This window comes from Stegostoma tigrinum, chromosome 2 (genome assembly GCF_030684315.1).
Source record: "Stegostoma tigrinum isolate sSteTig4 chromosome 2, sSteTig4.hap1, whole genome shotgun sequence".
Classification (NCBI taxonomy): Eukaryota; Metazoa; Chordata; class Chondrichthyes; order Orectolobiformes; family Stegostomatidae; genus Stegostoma; species Stegostoma tigrinum.
The window spans coordinates 144,114-169,042 of NC_081355.1; the positions used below are offsets into that span (position 1 = coordinate 144,114).

At 42.2% G+C, this 24,929-nt stretch overlaps 1 protein-coding gene across 17 annotated transcripts in view; it reads right to left on the reverse strand.

Annotated features, from left to right (window-relative positions):
* LOC125467601 (cadherin-18-like) overlaps nucleotides 1-24,929 on the reverse strand; it is a 588,086-nt gene that overhangs the window by 143,882 nt on the left and 419,275 nt on the right. For all 17 annotated transcript variants that reach the window (XM_059651834.1, XM_059651792.1, XM_059651801.1 and 14 more), the window contains one exon: nucleotides 13,281-13,751. In XM_059651834.1, the coding sequence (XP_059507817.1) occupies nucleotides 13,281-13,502 (222 nt within the window). In that variant the 5' untranslated portion in view covers nucleotides 13,503-13,751. The remainder of the gene's footprint in view (nucleotides 1-13,280; nucleotides 13,752-24,929) is intronic.

Genomic DNA, 24,929 nt, shown 5'->3' on the forward strand with positions numbered 1-24,929 from the left:
ATAGCATAAAGCTGCTATTCTGTCTGAACTGTGAGGAACTTTTGAGAGTTCAAGGTAGTGACATTGAAAAGAGTTAACTTATAAATCGTGCGACATTCTCACTGAAACAGTATTGCAGTTTTTGACCACAGGAGCACTGGTGTGCAACTGCTTTCAACTTGACTTTACTTTGCTGTGTTGAGGCAAAAGCCTAAGAGGCTGTACGTATTACATAGGAGGGAGGGGACAAGCTGGGCTGGTTTTGGGATGCAGTGGGGAGAGGGGAAGAGCTGGGCTGGTTTTGGCTTGCAGTGGGGGGAGGGGACGAGCTGGGTTGGTTTTGGCATGCAGTGGGGGAAGGGGGGATTTTCAAGCTTGTGAAGTCCACGTTGATACCATTGGGACACAGAGTTCCCAAGCGGAATATGAGTTGCTGTTCCCGCAACCTTCGGGTGGCATCATTGTGGCACTGCAGGAGGCTCAGGATCGACATGTCGTCTGAGGAATGGGAGGGGGAGTTAAAATGGTTCGCGACTGGGAGGTGCAGTTGTTTATTGTGAATCGAGAGGGGGTGTTCTGCAAAGCGGTCCCCAATCCTCCGCTTGGTTTCCCCAATGTAGAGGGAGCCACAACGGGCACAGTGGATACAGTATACCACATTGTCAGATGTGCAGGTGAACATCTGTTTGATATGGAAGGTCATCTTGGGGCCTGGGATGGGGGGAGGGAGGAGGTGTGGGGGCAAGTGCAGCATTTCCTGCGTTTTCAGGGGAAGGTGCCGGGTGTGGTGGGGTTGGAGGGGAGTGTGGAGCGGACAAGGGAGTCACGGAGAGAGTAGTCTCTCCGGAAGGCGGACAAACCCTCCCCCCACTGCATCCTAAAACCAGCCTAGCTCATCCCCGCCTCCCTAACCTGTTCTTCCTCTCATCTATCCCCTCCTCCCACCTCAAGCCGCACCTCCATTTCCTACCCACTAACCTCATCCCGCCTCCTTGACCTGTCCATCTTCCCTGGACTGACCTATCCCCTCTCTACCTCCCACCTATACTCTCCTCTCCAACCATCTTCTCCTCTATCCATCTTCGGTCCACCTCCCCCTCTCTCCCTATTTATTTCAGAACCCTCTCCCCATCCCCCTTTTCTGATGAAGGGTCTAGGCCTGAAACGTCAGCTTTTGAGCTCCTAAGATGCTGCTTGGCCTGCTGTATTCATCCAGCTCCACACTTTTTATCTTTGATTCTCCAGCATCTGCAGTTCCCATTATCTCTGATCACAAGGTAATGCTACTGGGTATTTAGCACACTCCTAGCTGAAAGTAGATATGTGTAAGTTAAAGATTGGTTGAAATTAAGCATTTGTAATAACATTCAATCACTTTGCTCATTGTATGTTACTCTGGAGTGTCTCACCAACATGTATCCTTTAAATAGATCCTTTGGTTATTGTCACTTTGCTGTATGTGAGTTAGTTATCACATTTTCCACCTTATACCAGAGTCTATGCATCATAATTACTTTACTGCCTGTGTGGTAAATCAGGAACTTATAGAAATAAAAGTTCTTTTTTTTCAGTATCAATTCACACTGACTGCGAGAAAACACCATATCACCAGATCACCAGTCATATCGTATAATGTCACAAACATGTGCACACATACTGAAGACAGGATGTTTGGTGATGGCTGTAATGTTTTAGTCATTCATGGGACAGGTTTGTCACTGGCTGGGCAGAATTTTACTGCCTATCCCTAGTTGCCCTCTTACTGTACACGAACATAGACTGCTTCAGTAGCTGAGGAATTACAAATGGTGCTGAACATTATGCAATCATTGACGAACGTCGTCACTTCGGACCTTATGATGGAGGGAAGGTCATTGATGAAGCAGCTGAAGATGGACCTATCTTGAGGAACTCCTGAAGAAACGTCCTGGAGCTGAGATAACTGACGTCCAACAATAACGACCATCTTCCCCTGTGCCAGGTATGACCCCAACCAATGAAGAATTTGCTCTCTGTTACCCATTGGTTCCCATTTTGTTCATTTTCTTTGATGCCACACTCACTCAAATGCAGCCTTGATGTCGAGGGCTGCCATTTGCACGTCACCTCTGGAATTCAGCTCTTTTGTCCATGTGTGAACCAAGGCTGTAGTAATGTCAGGAGCTGAGTGGTCCTGGCAGAACCCAAACTGGGTGTCACTGAGCAGGTTATTGCTGATCAGGTGCTGCTTGATAGAACCGTCACTGACACCTTTCATTACTTTACTGATGATTGAGAGGAGACTGATGGGGTAGTAATTGGCTGGGTTGGATTTGTCCTGTTATTTTGTGTACAGGGCATACATGGGCAATTTTCCACATTGTTGAGTAGATACCAGTATTGTAACTGCACTGGAACAGTTTGGCACCTTCTAATTTCATAACAGCATGACTTATCTGTCTAAAGACCACCAAGGTGAGAAATACATTGGTGAAGTTCAATTTAACTAGGAGACAATGAAGGGTTGAGTCCTGTCCATTAGTTAATTCCGTACAATATCTTTTCCCAAGATTATTTACATTAGGGACTGACAAAATTTTGCGATGTGCTGTCAAGTTAAATATTGATGACTGCTAGGCAAAGTAGTTCCAAACCAGAACCCAAACCCAAACCCAATTATAGGCTGAATTCTACTTCTGGATGTTCTGAGCGAAAAATAACACAACTTGTCCCTGGTCTGTCACCTTCAAATTATGATGACAAACCCATTGTTGCAAAGACAAACCAGTAAGCTAAGACTATGTCAGAGGTCAGTTAAGAGTCAGCCACATTGCTCTGGGTCTGGAGTAATGTGTAGGTCAGAGTGTGTAAGTTTCGCAGTTTCCTTCCCGAAAGGACATTTGTGAACCAGATGTTTTTTTTTTGCCCGACAACCAAACGTGATTTCATGGTTATCTTTGGACTTTAGTTCCATATTTTAACTGAAGTCAAATCCTACCATCTGCCATGGCGTGTTTTGACCCCGGGTCCCCAGATTATTACCTGGGTCTCTGGACTAATATTCTAGTGACAACGTCATGAACCTCATTGAATCAGTTTCATAGAACATAGAACAGAGAACAGAGAACAATACAGCACAGAACAGGCCCTTCGGCCTTCGGTGTTGTACCAACCTGTGAACTAATCTAAGCCCATCCCCCTATCAAGTACACGCAATATCTGTTCCTTAAACCAGCTCCACATTTCGATTGTCCCCATCCCCTACATTTTGCTACCCCATTCTATGCCTCCTAAGTCTTGCCTAATCGCTTTATAATTGCCTTCCCCCATCTGTAACTCTTGCCCTGTGGCATGTTCCTATCCCTTTCCATCGCTGAACTAAATGTAACCAAATTATGGTCACTCTCTCCAAAGTGCTCACCTACCACTAAATCAAACACCTGGCCTGATTCATTACCAAGTACCAGATCCAGTGTGGCCTCCCCTCTTGTCGGCCCTTCGACATACTGAGTCAGGAAACCCTCCTGCACACGTTGGACAAAAACTGATCCATCCAACATACTAGAGTTACAGCAATTCCAGTCAATGTTGGGGAAGTTAAAGTCTCCCATAATGACCACCCTGTTCCTTTCACTCCTGCCCAGAATAGTTTCACCAATCCTCTCCTCCACATCCCTGGAACTTTGCAGCTGCCTATAAAAAACTCCCAGCAGTGTTACCTCTCCTCTCCTGTTTCTGACCTCAGCCCATACCACCTCAGTAGACGTGTCCTCGTCAAAAGTTCCTTCAGCCACCGTTATACTGTCCCTGACTAACAAAGCCACACCTCTCCCTCTTTTACCTCCTTCCCTGATCTTAATGAAAGATCTAATCCCTGGAACCTGCTCATGACCCACTATCACTGGTATCCTTACATACAGATGAGGAAGGACACCACTTTGATTGGGACAACACATCCATCCTCAGACAAGCCAAACAGAGACATGCACGAGAATTCCTAGAAGCATGGCATTCCAACCAGAACTCCATCAACAAACACATTGATTTGGAGCCAATCTACCATCCACTGAGAAAAAGAACAGGAAATGACATCACCAACACAGGAAATGACATCACCAACCCAAGGAAACCTAAACAGATAAATAGAAAGCGGGACATAACACCAGCGCTTCGTCGGAGGCACACTGATGATGTTACCTAGAATGGTGACAAAACTTCTGAAAACTGACCTTCCAGCTCACAGCAAACTCATATCCAGAAACTCAACCTGAGCTACAAATCTTCTCAAAACTCGCTAGGATCTGAAATGTTTAGCTAACATAAAGCGACATGTCTGCCCATCAGGATATAAAGGACTATTCATGGAAGAAGTGAAGAATCTTTACCAGAGCCTGTAGTACCTCTCTGAATTGTTGTTCTTATGCTAAGATCAAGGGATTTAACAATATCTTAAATTAACCCTTAAGTTGGTCTTGATGTCTCAAGAGACCATCATATACCACACATGTAATTGCTTGGTTAAGTACAATTTGAATTTAAAAAACTGCACTGTTCATCAGATTTGACCCTCATTTTTACTAAAGATGTTGTGAGAGTATCCTCTATCTCTTAGTATTATAAAGTTGGATTGGTGGCAGAGAATCTACCCAAGGCTTTTCAGCCACACTTAAATAACCTGCTGGCAGGTTGGAATCACAACCTTATAATAGAAACCACTCATCCAGCTTTTGCAAAGAATAAAGTCACATTCTGGTCAGAGATAGCTACACATTTGCTTCACTGTGCCTTTTACATTCAAAAACTGGAAATAGAGGCAACCTATCTGTGAAGGCTGATCAGTTACAATGAGCTGGAAGGAGTATGTCTGGGGGCTGTGGTCTTTCCAATTAGAAAAGCATCACAGCAGTCTCACCTGCATATTCATGTGGGCGGGCAACAAACCACTAGATATAATCATTTGGGACAATGGGAGCCTGACAATGGAAAGAAAGTACCCTGACATAATCTAGTCATAGAAGCTAAACAACCGGAATCCACAATTGATTACCATATTTGGGTCATTGGGCAGGTGGGAAAAGGGGGTTATGTCATTATCCATACATCTACTCATGTATTTGAACATCAGTTTTTACAGCAGACCATAGGTCTGCAGAAAAGATGCCAAGGTAGGAAACATCCTGTGGGGCCTCTCTCTTTCTATATGTACAACTTGCATTTTTTTGAACCCAGTTGGCTGTTTTCAAGTCTTTGCAAGCTTTGGTGTTTTGTTTTAAGACTCCATCCAGCAACAATCTTCAGAGCAGATGTATCATCTGTCTACTTTAAAAATGCCTCAGTGCTAAAGTCACAAGGATCATCAAGTTCACCTGAAGTCAGCTATGTCATCAAACTTCAAAGAGATGTGTACCCTTTAACTTGCCAGGATGTTTATTGTGTCCCTCCAGAGATGACAGATTGCAGATGACACCAAAATTGGTGATAGAGCATAGAACATTACAGCACAGTACAGGCCCTTCGGCCCTCAATGTTGTGCCGACCTGTCATACCGGTCTGAAGCCCATTAGCTCCACTTTATAATCTATTTGTATGCATGTGAATTTTGAGAGTGACTTTCAGTTTTTTTATATACATTGGGTAAGGTCAATAAACACATTTTTTTAGCAAAAGTCAAAAGAAAATCTGTCTGTCTGTGTTATTAATGCTCACAGAACCTAACCAGTTAAACATTAATTGAATTTGCCAGCTATTTTGTCTGTCTACAGCAGTCAAACAGGAGTGGGAACAGAGGTAAACCAAACTACTCCTCCTCAGCTGTTTGAAACTCAGTGGGTTTACACATTAAACATGAATAAAAACCAATTACTAAATGTACTTCTCTAATTTTGTAACACAGAGCACAATTGCTAACCCAAGGAATGAAAACAAATCTATTTGCCAAACTTTGCTACTTCATCTCAAACTAAGTTTCATTCACAGATTATATATTCTCATCAGTGACTTCCCTTGGCTCCCACTCTAGCATAACTTCCATTTTAAAATTCTCAATCTTCAAATTCCTCCATGTCCCTATCCCTCATATATGTATAATCTTTTCCAGCTTTACAATTCTCTGAGATGCCACAGCAGCTGATCTACAGTTATATTCCAATGTTTGAACTGGGTATGAAAGTGAAGCAATGGTGTGGTGATGAGGGAGCATTTCATAATGACATCAACATCGGATACAAACAGTTCACATGCTGACAACTGCTCATCTTGGCAATATCACTGTTATCACCCATCAAGGGGCTTGCCTTATATGATGAGCATATTTTTAGAGGTTGAAAAAATGAGCTTGCCTTATACATGAGGATGATTTATATGCTACAACTTTTGGCACCTGTTTGCCAATTCTAGCTCCTTGAACATTCTCATTTTAATTGCTCCACCATTGGTGGCTGTAATCTTGGCTTCTTTTTCCGAATAGGTTCTGCAATCCCTTCCTAAACTCCTCTCCATTGCTGTCTCTCTTTTCTGCTTTAATGTACTTCTCTGAAATGTACTTCTTCGCTCAGTTTCAGTTCCAATATGTCCTTTGGTAGCACAGTTTAAACATTGTTTGATAACTCTGGTGAAATGTTTTGTGACATTTTAAAGGTTGTAAAAGGCACTATTTAAAAGCAAGTTGTTGGTGGTAGTAACATAAATTGAATGGAGTAATCAATTAATGTAGTCAGTTAGATGCCATTGCACTTGCATTTTAGCCCAGGCCTTGAATTGAAATTGTAAGGTTAGGTTAATGATCCAGGACAACTCCCTAGGGTATGCTGCACTGTCAGAGGTGCTGTTTTCAGCAAGTAATTAAACATAGGGAATGCTTGTGTATTCCAGAGCTTTTACTGAACGGCACCAATTTCATAGCCATCTGTGCCAATGTAACCAGATAGTCAGTGCACTGAAACATACTTCATTGTACATGAAGCATCTTGACATGTTTCGGATAGAGAGAGGACACAGTGCTTTATAAATTCAGACTCTCTGGTGATAAAAATATAATCACTTCACTAAAATTGCAAAGCAAAACAATGTATAAACATAGCAAATCCATATTCTTGCTGTCCTTGGCTACAACTGCTGACAATTTATTTAAGTGTATTTGAGAGGTTGCAATCTCTCCTGGAAAGGTTTAAGGGATTCAAAAATATCTTTTCTATTATGATCAATCCATTTGCATGTATCCAGTACTTGGGTAGCGTACTTAAGTAAAGGTCCCAATCTTTTGATCCCTTTCTGAGAAAGCACATTAATCAATGCTTTCTCTCACTCTGATGCTGGAACAGGGTGACAGAATGCCGAATAAAAACTGAAATAACTGCGGATGTTGTAAATCTGGAATGAAAACAAAGTTGCTGGAAAAGCTCAGCCAGTCTGGCAGCATCTGTGAAGGGAAAAATGGAGTTAATGTTTCTGGTCCAGTGGCCCTGCCTCAGAACTGTTGTGACAGAATGCCGAGTCAACAGCAAAGGGCTGATGCCTTATTTCCAAAATGAGGAGGTGAAATGAACACACACACTGGTCAATAACTGCATCAAGTATTTCTACATTTGACTGATAAGCAGCAACTCAATATATTTGAGGTGGTTCGTGAGGGCTTAGGACAAACCCCACCTTCCTCATGTTTGATGTTTCTGCTACTTTCTAAGGTGATTGCTAGCAATAAATTAAATCAGGGTCACCGCTCTACTGCTGAAAGTTCAAGGGATCAGAATTCTGGCTGTTGACTTTATAAAATGTTGACTCTACACAGCTCAGTAAAACAGTGAATCAGAAAGTCAGTACCTGTAGATGCTAGAGCTATCTACTCCACTGAGCTTGCTCTTTATAAGAGTGAAAATATCTACCTTGTGTCTTTTTCACAGTTATGTTTATGGGGCATAAATACTGGTTTTGGATGTTGTGATAAATTTACATTTTATTAATTAGCTTTACCTTCAGTTTCAAACATGTATTTGACTCATCAAACCAATCTCAAAACCGAAAGACATTACTATCTGTTGAAAAGAATTCTATTCACACTGCCTTATACTATTTGCCTTTTACTATTTGTATTTAGTCCCCACTGATATCAAAGATTATGTTCATTGATTCATTTCTGACACTTTAAGTTTCATATTTGCCTGTCCAATCAACTGGTCCCCTCAAGCAATATCTTTCTTTCAAAGGAATGTCAGTACAAAGTTGAATTTATATCAAATCACCTCCCCCTTCAGTAAGACCTACAAAAAAGTTTCAAACTCTCCAACAAAATCTCTAATACTGGTGGTCACATACACCCCACTGGGATGACTTATACTCTCATACATCCTGGGTCAAAGCACTTAACACCCCTCTCTGAAACCTAACTGGGAATCCCAATATCTCTCTTGGAGCACACGGCAATTTTACAGCCTAATCAATTAATGGAGAACAGTTGGATAAAGGAATGTTAAATGCAAGATATTAGTGGGATTCTTCTCATTTCTTTTCTCACAAAGAAGCTGTATTCCAACAATAACTGATAGGACCCAAACATCTGTTTCAAATATAGGGACAATAAACCTGAACTTCAAATGAGGAGATTTAATCTGGCCCCTAGAATCTGTTACAGAACTGTCAATCCATGCCACATTTATTTAAACTATGGAACAAATATACAAATCATTAACAAGCACATCACTACTGAAGCTTGTTAATTGGTGTGAGATTTACACAAATGAGCTATTAAACAAATGCAATGCACTATGGACTCTGGAGATCCGAAATAAAAGGTGTTTCAGAAACTCAGCGAGTCTGTCAACATCTGTGGAGAGAGAAAGAGTTAATATTTCAATTCTGATATAATGCTTCTTCAGAACTGAACATGGCTGGAAAATGATGGCTTTTATGCTGTTGACAAAGTTAGGGAGAAGGGGAAAGTGGAACAGGTTGTGAGGGTGCTCACAGCAAAAGGCAAATGGAGGTAGAGGAATGATATAGATGAAGATACGGTCTTACAGTCATAGAGTAACACAGCATGGAAACAGACTCTTTGCTCCAACTAATCCTCACCAAACAGATAGCCAAATCTGGCTTAGTCTCATTTCTTAGCATTTTGTCCATATCCCTCTAACGCCTTCCTATTCATGTACCATTCAAATACCTTTTAAATGTTGTAATTGAACCAGCCTCTACCACTTCCTCTGGCATCTCATTCCATACATACACCACCCTCTGCACAAGCAAGTTACCCTTCCGGTCCTTTTCAAATCTTTCCTCTTGTACCTTAAACCTATGTCCTGTAGTTTTGAACTTCCCCATCCAAGGAAAAAGACTTGGCTGTTCACCCTATCCATGCCTCTCATAATTTTATAAACATCGACAAGGTCACCTCTCAGCCTCTGATGCTCCAGGGAAAAAGACACAACCCTTTCAACCTCTCCCTGTAACTCAAAGTCTCCAGTCTCATACTGTCCTTGAAAATCCTTTCTGCATCCTCTCACATTTAAAACTTCTTTCCTATGGAAGGGTGACAGAGCTGTCTGCAGTATTCTAAAAGTAGCCTCACCAATGTCTTATACTGGTTGGTTGGCTCAGCGAGTTGGTTTGTTGTTTTGAAGACGTTTCATTACCATGCTTGGTAACATCCTCAGTGCAACCTCCGATGAAGGACATGCTTGGTGGAGAGATCAGGGAGGAATATGTTGATATTCTCCGGCATTTTGATATTAAGAAGGAGGTATTGGTGTCTTGAGAATCATTAAGGTACGTAAGCATCCCAAGATACTGAGGGAGGTAAGGTAGTAGATCAGGGTGACCCTGATAGAGATCTTTATTATCTTGAGCCACATGCCACATCCCAGAAAACTGAAGAATAGTCAATGTTGTCCCTTTGCTTAAGAACAGCAGCAGGGATAATGCAGGGAATTATAGGCTGGTGAGCCTTACATCAGTCGGGCTAAAGAAATTATTGGAGAACATTCTTACAGACAGGATTTATTCACATTGGGAAAAGCATGGATGTATTAGGGATAGTCAGCATGATTTTGTGCGAGGATGGTCTTGTCTCACAAATCCGAGTTTTTTGGAGGAAGTGATGAAGATCATTGATGAGGGTAAGGCAGTGAATGTTGTCTGCATAGACTTTGCAAATGCATTTGGTAAGTTCCCTGATGGTAGGCTAGTACAGAAGATTAAGTCACATGGGATCCACAGTGAACTGATATATTAGATTAAAAAATTGGCTTGGTCATTAACTCTGTTTTCTCTTCATAGATACAGCCAGCTCTGCTGAGTTTCTCCAGCTCTTTCTGTTTTTTGTTTCATAATTGAACAATTACTGCACTCACCAGTGTGCTCTTTGAATGTTTTCCATTGCCTTTCCATTGCTATCCCTTTAGGTAATGTCCCTCAATTTAATTCACACCTCAAGCCACCAAAATATCCTCAATTTATAATCGTGCCTTCTGGGTATTTTCAGTATTATTTCAGATCGAATTTTTTTTTGCATTACAGAACCCTCATTTTTGCTTCATGCCAGTGTGAAGGTCAATAGGAATGGAAGGTGATATTTAAAATGTATCTTTTAATTGCACAGGCCTCTCCTTGAACTTTTCATTTTGGGTATTGGAATTCTTTGAGGAAACGGAATGAAATGACGGATGAACATCTGCCATGTACCTCGTGTTAAGAGAATTGTAACTCTGCCCTTTTTAGCACCCTGTGCACAGAAGAAATTTGTCTTCTGTTGTTCTTCACTGATTTTAATTAACTGCTCATCTACAATCAGAGGGAAGCATCCTCACCACAAAGCAATTATTGCAGGTTACAATCCTCTAGGAGAACACTCATCCGTAGCCGAGTTGGAAACATTAAACAATTAAACAATCTTCTAACAAAAAACAGTCACTTTAATTCTCTTCGCAGTTCAGAATTCCAGCATCTGCAAAATTTCTCTTTGCAGATGTAAACATTGTGAAATATTTCTGTCAGTTGTGGTTAATGGAAGAGGATCTGAATGATATTGAAGCTAGAAATGAGTACTGAAACTCAAATAACATTTTCAAATGAGTTGGATGCTGAAGAGTTTTCACAAGGAATGTCTCGATAAACATGCTTGCAAAAGGGGTTTTCATGCAAACTGAAAATCAAAATAATCTTGTTGAAAATCTTCAAGTCAAATATCAAAGATTTAAACAAATATTGAACTGGTTAGGATAAATGAAATTAGAATTAGTTGATTATGTATCGAGAATATAGGAATGAAGGCTATATGTTAGTCTGCAGTGGGAATAATTAAACTAGTTCCCACTTATAAACCTTGTGCTGAATCCTGACCATTTGTGGAAGATGCAGTTAGATCTGTCCTATTTACATAGGGAGAAAAATAAGTGCAAAGAGGATTAATTTCTCCCAGTGAAGTAGCTCATACAAAAAGGATTACATTTGAAAATGCATTCACATCTCTCTGTAAAGCTCTCTGTGGATATGTCATATTTAGGCCACTGAGATAAAATGATCCAGCGAACTGGAAACTTATGCTTTAATCAAATAGGAATTTATGTGGATTTTACTGCAGTTGATGTGGACTACTGTGTACTTTATTGACTCACTGGCACGTATGGCAAATCTCCAAAATTACTGTCATGAAAGACACAATAAAATAATATCTATTTTCTGATCATTTGTTGAATCTTAATCACGCAGTACTCTAAATCAACTCAGACAAAGTTGCCAGCTGAGAATAGATCTTTTTCTCATGGCAATGAGGTGTTTTAAACAAGTAATGTTCCTGATAACATCTTCATCCCCAGTGAATGGCAATCTAATTTGTCAACTAAAACTCTCAACTGTCTATTTTGCAATTTCTAAGTGAAAGCTGCTGAATTATGTCAATATAGTAAGCCAACTGCACTGCAGGAATCATTTCCTCAGAATGTAGAAGTGCATTATTTTAAGAAGAGAGCAGGGAAAATAAATCAAGACTCCATACATAATTATACTGCAGCAGAACAAGGAAACCTTCCCAACATTACAGACAAGGAATGTAACCAAAACTGTAAAGAATGTTTCACTGGTCTGAGCAAAAGGATTGATGGAAATAGCAAAGAAAAATAAACTAATTGTGTAGTATCCAATTAGTTATTTACTAAACATCAATATAGTTAAAGTTCTTGTAGACACATGATAATGAAATAGTCCAATTTCTCTTTAATATGCTAATTGTAAATCATTTTAATTTTGTATTAAATTTTAATTGCAAATTTATTTTGATAAATAAATTAATATTAGATGCAAGAGGTATTTGGAATCCTGGGTTAAAATCTTGTAACTGAACTAAGCTCCGATGGTATAATTTGGAACCTGTGGTGGTATTTCACAGCATCCCACTTTGTACAAAATAGCAGAAAGATCCTATTTTGAACATTCATATAATGCCTCTGAGTTCTGTTACATGAGTTCAAGCTCATTAGAACTGTAAGTAAAAACAAGTCAAAAATAACCCCATATTTTAAAAAAATGAGAAAAATAATCTAAAATTAATGTTTACAATTTTCTTATTAGAAATTGTTGCCGATGTAAAATGATGACACTAAAACTAATCTGAACTCTTTAATTGGTGTATGGTATCATCTTGTCATTCAGCTACTTGTTTTGTACTACGCTCAAAATATTTATTATCATGCCACCATTTTTTTTTAATATTACTAGTCTGCAAAACTTGGAAGAATTGTAAACTGCGAGGAGGGCGATACAGAACTCCAGAGGACACAGGCAAGTGACTGGACTGGGTGGCTAATTAGGGCAGTCAGTCATTTTTGAAGCCAGTTTTTTGAAGGAGCTATCCAATTCAGCATACATTCCCCTCCCATCACTCTTTCCTCATAATCTCTTCAGTTATTTACCCACTTCCCTTTTGAAAGTTCCCTTTGATTCTGCCTCTCCTGCACTTGCAGGTACTGCCTGAGAGATCACAACAGCCACTGCCTTACAGAAACATTCTCCTCATTCCCATGCTTTCTCCCTGCAAACAACTTTAAATTCATGTCACTCTGACCATCCTGCCAGTGCAAACAAGCCCTCTTTACCGATCAAGGTATCTTCTCGTGTCACAAAATTTCAGAGCAATTGCACTGGTGTGAGTAAAGGCATTTCAGGGAGAGCACTTGGTCATGTAATGAAGAAGTGGGATAGGAGGTGGATGGGTTTCTTTGAGGTAGTGACAACCTGTGGATTCATTAATTTTCACTACGGGATGAGTTCAAAGTAAAGGTATCATGAGTAACAGTTTTTCAAGGCGAAAGTGTAAGAGTTGATTTTATTTTTACCTTGCCCACGTACTGAGCTTCTGGTCCTATGTGTTCTTCTAAAACAAAGAATTGGTTCCAGACCCAACCACGTTTGGGACGATGATGCACCAGTTTCTCTTCCTCTAAGTGCTTGCTTTGACTTGTTTCCACCTTAATAGAGTTCTGAACAGACTTTGTGAAGCAGATAAAACCAAGGCAGAGCAGCACAGGACACAGGGAATGAGTGGTTGGAATTTTCATTGTGAATCCTCGTCGAGCTTGATCAAAATTCCTTTGCTACTTTCAGATAATTTTATTCTAAGTGCAAATCTGGCACCTATAAATCCAATATCACAAGGCAATCCCAGGAGATCTTAATCCTCCCATGGTTTGAAGATCCACTGTGGAAACGTCAGTTTTCATTCACATGATAGAGAAAAATATCCTTTAAGCTTGATGTCAATGTTCTGTAGGTCTCATCAAACCTTCCTGTGTCTTAACATGTTCAACCTGTTGAGAAGACAATCAGAAATATTAGCTCTTCATTATAAACAGAAAAGCAAAGTCTTTCCTCTGACTCATATACCTGAGGCATTCTAAAAGCATCCGTGCATCTACCATTATCTGACACCCATGAACACATTGTGTGACTCTGTCCTCAAGCACAATGGCCAAAAACATCAATAAGACCTTGATTCAAGCAAACTCACTGAGACGCAAGTTGAGTGAAGAGAACACCAATCATGTTTTGGATAGTTCCTTCTGGTTAATGTTTAAGATTAGATTAGATTACCTACAGTGTGGAAACAGGCCCTTCATCCCAACAAGTCCACACCACCCCTTGAAGAATCCCACCCAGGCCTATCCCCCGATAACCCATGCACCCCTGAGCACTATGGGCAATTTAGCATGACCAATCCACGTAGCCTGCACATCTTTGGACTGTGGGAGGAAACTGGAGCACCTGGAGGAAACCCACGCAGACACAGGAAGAATGTGCAAACTCCACACAGTCGCCCGAGGCTGGGATTGAACCCGGGTCCCTGGTGTTGTGAGGCTGCAGTGCTAACCACTGAGCCACCGTGCCACCCCTTCATTAATCTAATGAAGGGACAGTACTGTGATTTTTCCACTTCAGGCTTCATTGCAAAGTTTGGAATTATTCTTAGTCACTGTTATGTATCTTCACCAAAGAAAACCAGTACAGAGAATGCTGGAGAAACTCAGTAGATCTGGTCAGCATCTGGGACAGAGAAACAGAATCAATGCATTGTGTTTGGGATGGCTCATCTTCAGAACTCAGAACATTTGAAATATAGCTCTGAAAAAGGTCATTCCAAACTCAAAACATTAACTCTGTCTCTCTCTCCACAGACACTGCCAGACCTGTTGAGTTTCCTTAGAATTTTCTGCAATTGTTTCAGATTTTCAGCATCTTTAGTAATTTCCTTTTATCAACTGAAGAAAATGTGCTTCTTAATGTATTCTGTAGAGTTTTGCAATTTAATCCTGTGGCAAGATTCAACGAACATAGTAAAATTCAAATGTCAAGCAATCAAACAGCAAATGTCATCAACATCCCATCACTGCCATTGTGGATTCATGAAAGAAAAAGCAGAAACAAACAGCTGGTATTTATTTAGTGCCTTTAACCACATAAATCATTGCAAGGCCATTCTCAGGTGAGTTATCAAACAAATTCTGGCACCAGCTCATAGCTCACCAGCTCACCAGCACCAGCTCTGTGACATCACAGAATCAGTTACAGATTTGTCACAGAAGAGGTAGAAGCTATTCAGGCCATCATGTCTGTATCAACTCTCCAAATGAGCATCATACCTAGCACCATCCTGCTACCTACTCGCTGTAACCCTGCACATTGTTCCTTCTTGGATAAGCCTCAAATTCCCGACTGAAAGCCTCCATTGAGCCCGCATCCATCATTCTCCTGGGCTGCACATCGTCGGCACTAACCACTCGCTGAATGATTAAGGTTTCGCTCCGTTCAACTCTGTGGGGAACAGTCAGAGCTTCTCTGATCTATCTTCAAAATTGAAATTTTTCATCATGGGAACTATTCCTGGAAACATCTTCAGCGCTCTCACTGATGCTTTTACACGCTTCCTTAAACGTCATTCCAAAAATTGCACACAATACTCCACCTGAGGTTGAAATAACTGCAAGTTAGTACGACTTCCTTGCTGTCGTGCTCCATGTCCCTGTTAATAAAGTCCAGGATGCTGTCTGTTTTACTAAGCATTCTCTCCATTTACCATGCTGCCTTCAGTGACCTATGTACAAATACACCCAGGTTTCTCTATTCCTGCACACCCTTTCAGATTGTACCCTCTATTTCATGGGTTCACTACTGAGAAGTCTAATTGGAGTTTAATTGAAAACTGACTCGTTGAACTTGCCTGAATTACTGAGTGGAGGCCTAAGATCAAATTTAGAACATTTCCTGTGGTGTCTCTGCAATCTGGCATTTTGTTGCAACTAATTTACAACAACATCTGTTTCGCACCTATAATGCATTCGAACATTCAATTCTGCATCATGGGAAGGTTATCAAACTACTTTAGAGCGAACTGAATACTGATATAAGCCAACATTACTTTAAATCACCAATCAAACCATTTCAAAAATGCTTTCAAATTTGTGGCAAAATGTGCAGACATGAAATTTCGTCAAGGACATTATCGTAAGGGCTTAAATGTTCCCAACATGGAATTTTTGGCTCCTGTATGTGAAAGGAAAGAGGTGACATCAGAGCTCTGAGCAAACTGGCTGTTTAGACCAAGAGTAGATCGTTTATGTGGATACAGCCACCATTGTGTGGTGGAATTGATCATTTTACAATGCAGTGTTCAAAGTAAAAATTGACCACTACATGAAACACAATTCATGTGTTATTGCTGAAGACGCCAGCAGGTAGATCAAAGCAACATGGAATGGCCTGAATATTCCTATCTAGGTCAGAATCTCTTTTTGGGACTCCAATGAGGCCAGTCATTGTTGACTTAACTTTGGTACAGTTTCTCTAAAGCTCTGTTCCAGCTGAAGCAGTGCAGTCCCGTCCAAGAACCCATGCAGGCAGCAGAGGATTTGATTGCCTCTGAAGCTGTGTCACCTTTTGCAGCAAGAACTGCTGTATTCTGTGATAGAAACATCCTGAGCAAAGGAAAGTGTGTCAGGTACAAGTTACACATGGGTGAGGGATTAGAGTAGGTAGCAGTGTCTGCCACAGGGCAGTGTTAGGGTTCAGTGGGGAAGGGTTGGAGAAGATTCGGGGTTAGGGGTAATTGGAGGGGAAATGAGATGGTGGGAGAATCTGCGACAACAAGGTGTAGAGCTGGATGAACACAGCAGGCCAAGCAGCATCAGAGGAGCAGGAAGGCTGATGTTTTGGGCCGAGACCCTTCTTCAGAAATGGTGGGAGAATCACTTCAGTGAGTGTTGGGCCTGAGGGTCAGGCCAAGTCAGTGTGCGCACGTGCATGTGTGTATGTGTGTGTGAGTGAGGGGTTTGTAAAGGGGTTGGGAGTCACCATGGTTGTCAGGTATGTATGGAGTGTTGAGTCGGGAGGGATTGTGGATCAGTTCAGAGTTTGTTTTGAGTCTGTGGGAGGGGATTGGGAGGGAGTTGGAGGTTTTACTTGGGGTGGTGTTAGATGAGTATATCAGATACAGGGTGGGCTGGGGCATAGAGAGTCAATGTTTGGGATAGGGGTGGGTGGGGCAGTTTCAGGTCTCAGGGGAGTCAGGAGGAGTGTGTTTTTGAGTTGGGGAGGGGAGTAGAGATAGACAGTTGTCCATTGTGGATGCTAGTGCAATAATTAGCCAGGGGTCATAGCAAGTTTAATCTTTTAAAGATTTCCGAGCTAATGATGTAGCTCAGTGAGCCAGAACCCTCTGAAGTCTCTGGCAGGATCTCAGACATGGAGACTTTTTCAAGGAGTTCCAAAAATTGGGTAATTTCCCATTGGGAGTTTCAAACCTGCAAACACTTCCGTCTTAAAGGACAAGGCCAGCAAATATATGGGAATACCACCACCTGCAAGTTCCCCTCCGAGCCACTCACCATCCTGACTTGGAAATATATTGCCGTTCCTTCATAGTCGCTGGATCAAAACCCTGGAATTCCCTCCATAAGGGCATTGTGGGTCTACCTAAAGCACATGGACTGCAGTAGTTTAAGAAGGTGACTCACCACCATCTTCCCAAGGGGTCAGCTAGGGATGGGGTGTTAAAAATCACAATTTGACAACAGAGCCACAAAAGGTAAGTGATGGCCAAAAGGTTTGTCAGTTTTAAAATGCGTCCTAAAAAAATGAAAACATGAGCTAGAAAAAGCAGAGGTTTTGAAAAACAATTGGAGAATTTAAGATCCAGAAAGCGAAAAAGATACCAATCACAGTGACTAAAAATGACCTAATCAATATTACTTTGTCAAAGGCTTGGAAATCAGATTCCAGCAATTAATCCGAGCTTTATACACACTTCAAAACATATAACATTGTGACAGAAAACATGAAAGAAATGGCAGGATGAAATAAGCAGTAACGGATTGCCCACCAGTTTATACAAATCTCTGTGCATTCCTCTCCACTGAAGTTGTCAGGTGGCCTCGATAATGAGTAGCAATCCCTCATAGACAGATTGATGTTTCTAACAAAGTTGAATGTTTAAACGCTCCCTGTAACCTTTGCACCTTCTAATCAACTCCACAGGTTCTTCATTTGTCAGATCTCTTTGTAATTGAAAACCTCATGTGGTAAAGCAACCTTCTCCTCTTTCATATTGAGCAAGTAACAGTAATGAATTGAAACAAGTCTGGAATGTGTAATGTGCACTGTTCACACAGAAAAATGTAGCACCTATTTTAATTACTAACACCTCTATTCAATCATGGACAAAGTAATATGTGACACATATGTTCAGGATTCAGATGCCAGCATAACTAGGCTAAAGAAGTCAAAGTCAATTGAATATCACAAGTTATTTTTCCAGTTTTAATTTCTGTCAGTTTAGTGGACAAAGGTTGGTGATTCGCCAAATGATAGCATTGATACAAGATTTTATAAAGTACATGAACATCAGAAATAAATGCTTAGAGGCCTTTTGCACCTTTGAGATTGCCCAGACATACAGCAAAATGGCTAATTCAATTAAAACAGAGATAAGACAAAACCTTTCCTCTTTGAAAATCATGAGTCCTCAAAAGTCTGTTCCTGAAAAGGCGGGGGAGGCAGAGTCCTTGGATATTTTTAAGGCAGGTATGGACTGATTTTCATTATGGAAGAAGTTTAAAGTTTATCAGGAGGAAGGACAATTGCACTTGAGGATACAATAAGATCAGCCACGATCTTACTGAATGGTGGAGCAAGCTTGAGGGGCTGAATGGCCTACTCCTTTTCCTTATCCATATGTAACATCACGCTGGTCTCCTCTCTCAACTTCAGCTGCTGCTTTATCCTCATGTTCCCTCATTGCAAAAAACTATTGCTGGCTATCTTTTATATTCTCTGTAACTCAGAGCCCTCAGCTCTCTGGGGGAAGGAATTTCATAAATTCACAAGTCTTCAATTGAAGAAATGTCTCATTCCAGTTCTACATGGATGACCCCTTATTCTAAGACTGCCCTCATGTTCTAGGTTCCCCTGTCAGTGCAAAAACATTTACTTAGCAGTTATCCTGTCAAGCCCTTGAAGAATTTCATGTATTCTTTTATTTGCAAGGCTGTTTCAAAGGCTCAATTTGGAAAAACAACAAATAAATTTTTTTTCATAATGCTACTGAATGGATAGGTTACAAATTAATTAAGACCATAATAAGTAGATCCAATTGCGATCATACAAAAGCAATCTTAATACAGTTCAACACACCCTTTCCAATTTTTAACTATTATATTATCACCATGAATGTTAATGCTTGTCTAAGGATCTGCCACTTTAAATTATATTCAATGAATACTTTGGCTCTGATCTGTTTGTTTTTATTTGGTCATAAAGAGATTTGATTTTCCTCTGGAATGCTAGTTTTTACATTGTTTATGAATTTAGAATCAATGCTTGAACTTGATTGTGATTATAAACAATTAGAAACTTCTGGTCATGTTTCCAGCCAAGAACCTGTAATAATTATTAGAGTGCACAGTTTGTACAGACAGAAAGCCAACAGGATCAGAATCTGTGATAATGGGAACTGCAGATGCTGGAGAATCCAAGATAACAAAGTGTGGAGCTGGATGAACACTGCAGGCCAAGCAGCATCTTAGGAGCACAAAAGCTGACGTTTCAGGCCCAGACACTTCATCAGAGACAATTTGATGAAGAGACCATCTGATGAAGGGTCTAGGCCCGAAACGTCAGCTTTTGTGCTCCTGAGATGCTGCTTTGCCTGCTGTGTTCATCCAGCTCCACACTTTGTTATCCAGGATCAGAATCTGTTGCATTTAACTTAACGCTTCAGTCAACTCAAGATCCTTTATTCCATATAAGAGGAAGGATATATCCATTATTGTCATGAATAATTATTCAAGAATGTAACCTGTCAGCACACACCAATCTGCTGCATTTATTGTACTTCATTGATTCCTTGGGCACTGAAAATATTCCTGTTTTCAAGTCAGTTCCAAATTGCTGAATTCACTGGTCAAGAAAATCGATATATTATTGTGACAGCAATGTTTGGCTGCTGTGGAGCGAATGGTCAGGGGAACATGCAGAAAAGTGGAATTAAGGGCAAGATCAGATCAACCAAAGGCCTTGTTGATAAGCACAGCAGCCATTTGACCTACTGCTGCTCCCATTTTATATTTTCTGATACTACAGACAGTGGGAAATCAGGACCAGGTGGAGGTATGTTTGTGCTTCTGAAAGATTAGTATCAAAAACTCCAAAAGTGATGTCGAGAAATAACCTGCAGCCATTTTGCGCAAGGAGAAAGTTTTCTTTAACCTACTTCAAATTCTCTTTTTATTTGTGGTTTTATCCCGAGAGCATTGACTGCACTCTAAGCTGAGGTTGGAAAGATTCATCTTTTGCCTTGGTTTAGCAGAGACTTTCTCAGCAAGAGCTGGGTTAGCTTTCAAAAACCTGAAGGCAAGGACTTCACAAAGTAAATCACAATATGGAAAGTTTAATGTGTTTTTTTTTCCAATCCAAAAGTCTATTCAACACAGAAGCATTTCCCCTTGGACATAATTTAAATGGCAATCTTGTGTGATAATCTTCAACCTGATAGTTGCATAATAAGCTGCAACTTACTTATATGTTTTGTGAAATCTGTAATTATTTTCTTTAGAATGTTTCAAAGTAAATTTTATGAATTTGCATAAATTGTAAGGGGTCATTGTCCTTTTCTTGGATAACAATAGCAAGAGCAAAAAATAATCTGACAGTTCTTAGCCCAGAAGCGTTACCAACAAGAAGGAAGTTAAGAAACAAGCCACTTATTTAGTGGGCACTAAGAACAGCTGCGAACATAAAAGTGAAGCGCTAAAAGCAGCCAAGCTGGAAAGGTAAAGATGTTCAATGGCAAGGCTCAACCTTAAAGAAAAACTGCAGAGAGAGAGAAAAAAGAACAATGAATAACCCTTGCAAGAAGAATCGGTAAATTATTCTCGAAGACTGTGTAACAGAAAAGGAGACAAGATCTCTCAGAATTAGGGTCTAGGTCCGAAACATCAGCTTTCCTGCTCCTAAGATGCTGCTTGGCCTGCTGTGATCATCCAGCTCCACACCTTGTTATCTAAGATCTCTCAGAAGTAGTGTGTGAGTTGTCGATAAGGATCCTAAATTGTTAGAACTGTGTGAATAACTCCGAGATGCTGAGTGTTTTCCAGAAGTGGGTTAAGCCAGAAAGAAGGGTGTAAGTCATTGGTTAGTTTAAAAAGAATTGTGGAAAATTACACTTATAGGACAACTGTGACCTGAGAGAGAGGGTTTGTAGAAATGTGTCTAGTTATAGAGTCATAAAGCACGGAAACAGACCCTTTGGCCCAGCTTGTCCTTGCTGACCAGGTTCCTTAAATTGAACTAGTCTCCTTGCCTGCATTTGGACCATATCCCTCTAAACCTTGAATTCTGAGGAAGGGTCACCGAACGTGAAATGTATTAACTCTGATATTTTCTTCACAGATGCTGCTAGGCCTATTCAGTTTTCCCAGCAACTTCTGTTTTTTGTCCCTAATTTACAGCATCTGCATTTCTTTTGGTTTTTATCCCTCTAAACCTTTCCTCCTCATGCACCTGTCAAAATGTCTTTTAAACACTGTAATTGTACCTGCCTTTACTACTTCCTCCAGCAGTTCATTTCATACAACTACCACACTGTGAGAATAAGTGGTGAAACATGTTGCCAGATACAACTCTTGATCAACTTTAGATGAATAAACAACACATTGTGGCACCACAGAACTTTGCAGTGCCAAATGTGTGTGTGCTTAATGTTTGAGTGAACTACATCTTTATTTTATCATCTATTTAGTAGATCAGATACCCTCCAGTGTGGAAACAGGCCCTTCGGCCCAACAAGTCCACACTGCCCTTTGGAGCATCCCACCCAGACCCATCCCCCTATAACCCACACACCCCTGAACAGTATCAGAGATAATGGGAACTGCAGATGCTGGAGATTCCAAGATGATAAAATGTGAGGCTGGATGAACACAGCAGGCCAAGCAGCATCTCAGGAGCACAAAAGCTGACGTTTCGGGCCTAGACCCTTCATCAGAGAGGGGGATGGGGGGAGGGAACTGGAATAAATAGGGAGAGAGGGGGAGGCGGACCGAAGATGGAGAGCAAAGAAGATAGGTGGAGAGGGTGTAGGTAGGGAGGTAGGGAGGGGATAGGTCAGTCCAGGGAAGACGGACAGGTCAAGGAGGTGGGATGAGGTTAGTAGGTAGCTGGGGGTGCGGCTGGGGGTGGGAGGAAGGGATGGGTGAGAGGAAGAACCGGTTAGGGAGGCAGAGACAGGTTGGACTGGTTTTGGGATGCAGTGGGTGGGGGGGAAGAGCTGGGCTGGTTGTGTGGTGCAGTGGGTGGGGGGGAAGAGCTGGGCTGGTTGTGTGGTGCAGTGGGGGGAGGGGATGAACTGGGCTGGTTTAGGGATGCAGTAGGGGAAGGGGAGATTTTGAAACTGGTGAAGTCCATATTGATACCATATGGCTGCAGGGTTCCCAAGCGGAATATGAGTTGCTGTTCCTGCAACCTTCGGGTGGCATCATTGTGGCACTGCAGGAGGCCCATGATGGACATGGATAGAGATAATGGGAACTGCAGATGCTGGAGAATCCAAAACAACAAAATGTGAGGCTGGATGAACACAGCAGGCCAAGCAGCATCTCAGGACCACAAAAGCTGATGTTTCGGGCCTAGACCCTTCATCAGAGAGGGGGATGGGGTGAGGGTTCTGGAATAAATAGGGAGAGAGGGGGAGGCGGACCGAAGATGGGGAGAAAAGAAGATAGGTGGAGAGGAGACTATAGGTGGGGAGGTAGGGAGGGGATAGGTCAGTCCAGGGAAGATGGACAGGTCAAGGAGATGGGATGAGGTTAGTAGGTAGATGGGGGTGCGGCTTGGTGTGGGAGGAAGGGATGGGTGAGAGGAAGAACAGGTTAGGGAGGCGGAGACAGGTTGGACTGGTTTTGGGATGCAGTGGGTGGAGGGGAAGAGCTGGGCTGGTTGTGTGGTGCAGTGGGGGGAGGGGACGAACTGGGCTGGTTTAGGGATGCAGTTGGGGAAGGGGAGATTTTGAAACTGGTGAAGTCCACATTGATACCATTAGGCTGCAGGGTTCCCAAGCGGAATATGAGTTGCTGTTCCTGCAACCTTCGGGTGGCATCATTGTGGCAGTGCCTCCGCCGGCCACAGAACTTCCGGAACCGCTGCTGCAGTCACCACCTCCACGTCCAGGCACGACAGCCCACACACCACCCTCACCTCAGCTGCTGCCGCCCACCCCGATCCTCCCACCGCCGACGGAACCCCGCCCACGGCCGACGCCGACGGAACCCCGCCCACGGCCGACGGAACCCCGCCCACGGCCGACGCCGACGGAACCCCGCCCACGGCCGACGCCGACGGAACCCCGCCCACGGCCGACGGAACCCCGCCCACGGCCGACGACATCATCGCTCCGCCCACAACCTCCACAGCCTGCAACCCCAGAGGAGACAGCCACACTGAGCCCTGCCGAATCTTCACCATCCCCCCAGACCTCCCACTGACTGAGGACGAACGGTCAGTCCTGAGCAAGGGGCTCACCTTTGTCCCCCTACAAAAACACATCAACGAATACCAGTCACGGACGGACATAGAGCAGTTTTTCCGCCGTCTTCGCCTGCATGCCTACTTCTTCAACCGGGAACCCAACCCTCCTTCCACTGACCCCTTCACCCGCTTCCAACACAAGTCCTCCTCCTGGACACCACCCCCAGGCCTCCTACCCTCCCTCGACCTCTTCATCTCCAACTGCCGTCGAGACATCAACCGCCTCAACCTCTCCACCCCTCTCACCCACTCCAACCTCTCCCCCGCAGAACGGGCAGCCTTCCGCTCCCTCCGCTCCAACCCCAACCTCACCATCAAACCCGCAGACAAGGGTGGCGCAGTGGTAGTATGGCGCACTGACCTCTACATCGCCGAGGCCAGACGCCAACTCTCCGACACCACCTCCTACCGCCTCCTCGATCATGACCCCACAGGGGGTGGTGTGGTGTGGTGTGGTGTGTGGGCTGTCGCTCCTGAGATGCTGCTTGGCCTGCTGTGTTCATCCAGCCTCACATTTTATCACCCCTGAACAGTACATGGCCAATCCCCCTAGCCTGCACGTCTTTGGACTGTGGGAGGAAACCGGAGCACCCGGAGGAAACCCACACAGGCACGGGAAGAATGTGCAAACTCCTGCACAGACAGTTACCCGAGGCTGGAATTGATCCCGGGTACCTGGCTCTGTGAGGCTGCAGTGCTAACCGCTGAGCCACCATGCCACCCACAATTTAAAGCAAAATTTTACATACTAATTGAAGTATTGTTTGCTTATTAACTTAGATTTAATTTATGTTGACTTAGATTCGAGTTAAAAATAAAAGTTGCAAAAATAAAAGTGTTTATAGATTTCTTCTTCAAGTTCATTTACTTATTCTGATTGGTGGGTCCCACAGAGATGCCAACAGTTTTGTTTAGCATTTTGGGAGTGGCTTTCAGATCGTGAGTGTTTTCACGTCAACAAGTCATGTGGATCTGGAAATTCTGATCTTAGAAATATGGCAATTGTTATATCAGCAATAATTCATAGAAAACTTTTAAAGCTTTTCTAATGAAAACAGGAGGCTCTGTTACACAAACGAAATACCAGATCGATGTTATGATTAACCAAGGAGGGTCTACGAGCCATAAAATTATTGGTAGGTAACTCATAGATTGATTGAATAAAGAGAAACTATATATGATTCATCTCAATGTTTTCCCAATGTAAATGCCCATGACCACTTTTACAGTGGGGCCTTTCTGGGATTAGAATCTTCTCCCATGTGCAATGCTGTAGCATCAGACTTCAATTTCCTGGCTCTTCAGTCTGTGATACCGATAAGCTCCAGTTCATCAGCTGCCCTAGGATTTACTATTTAATAACAAATAAATGTCTTGAGATCAACTACTCAATCAACTCATTATAATATTTAAAA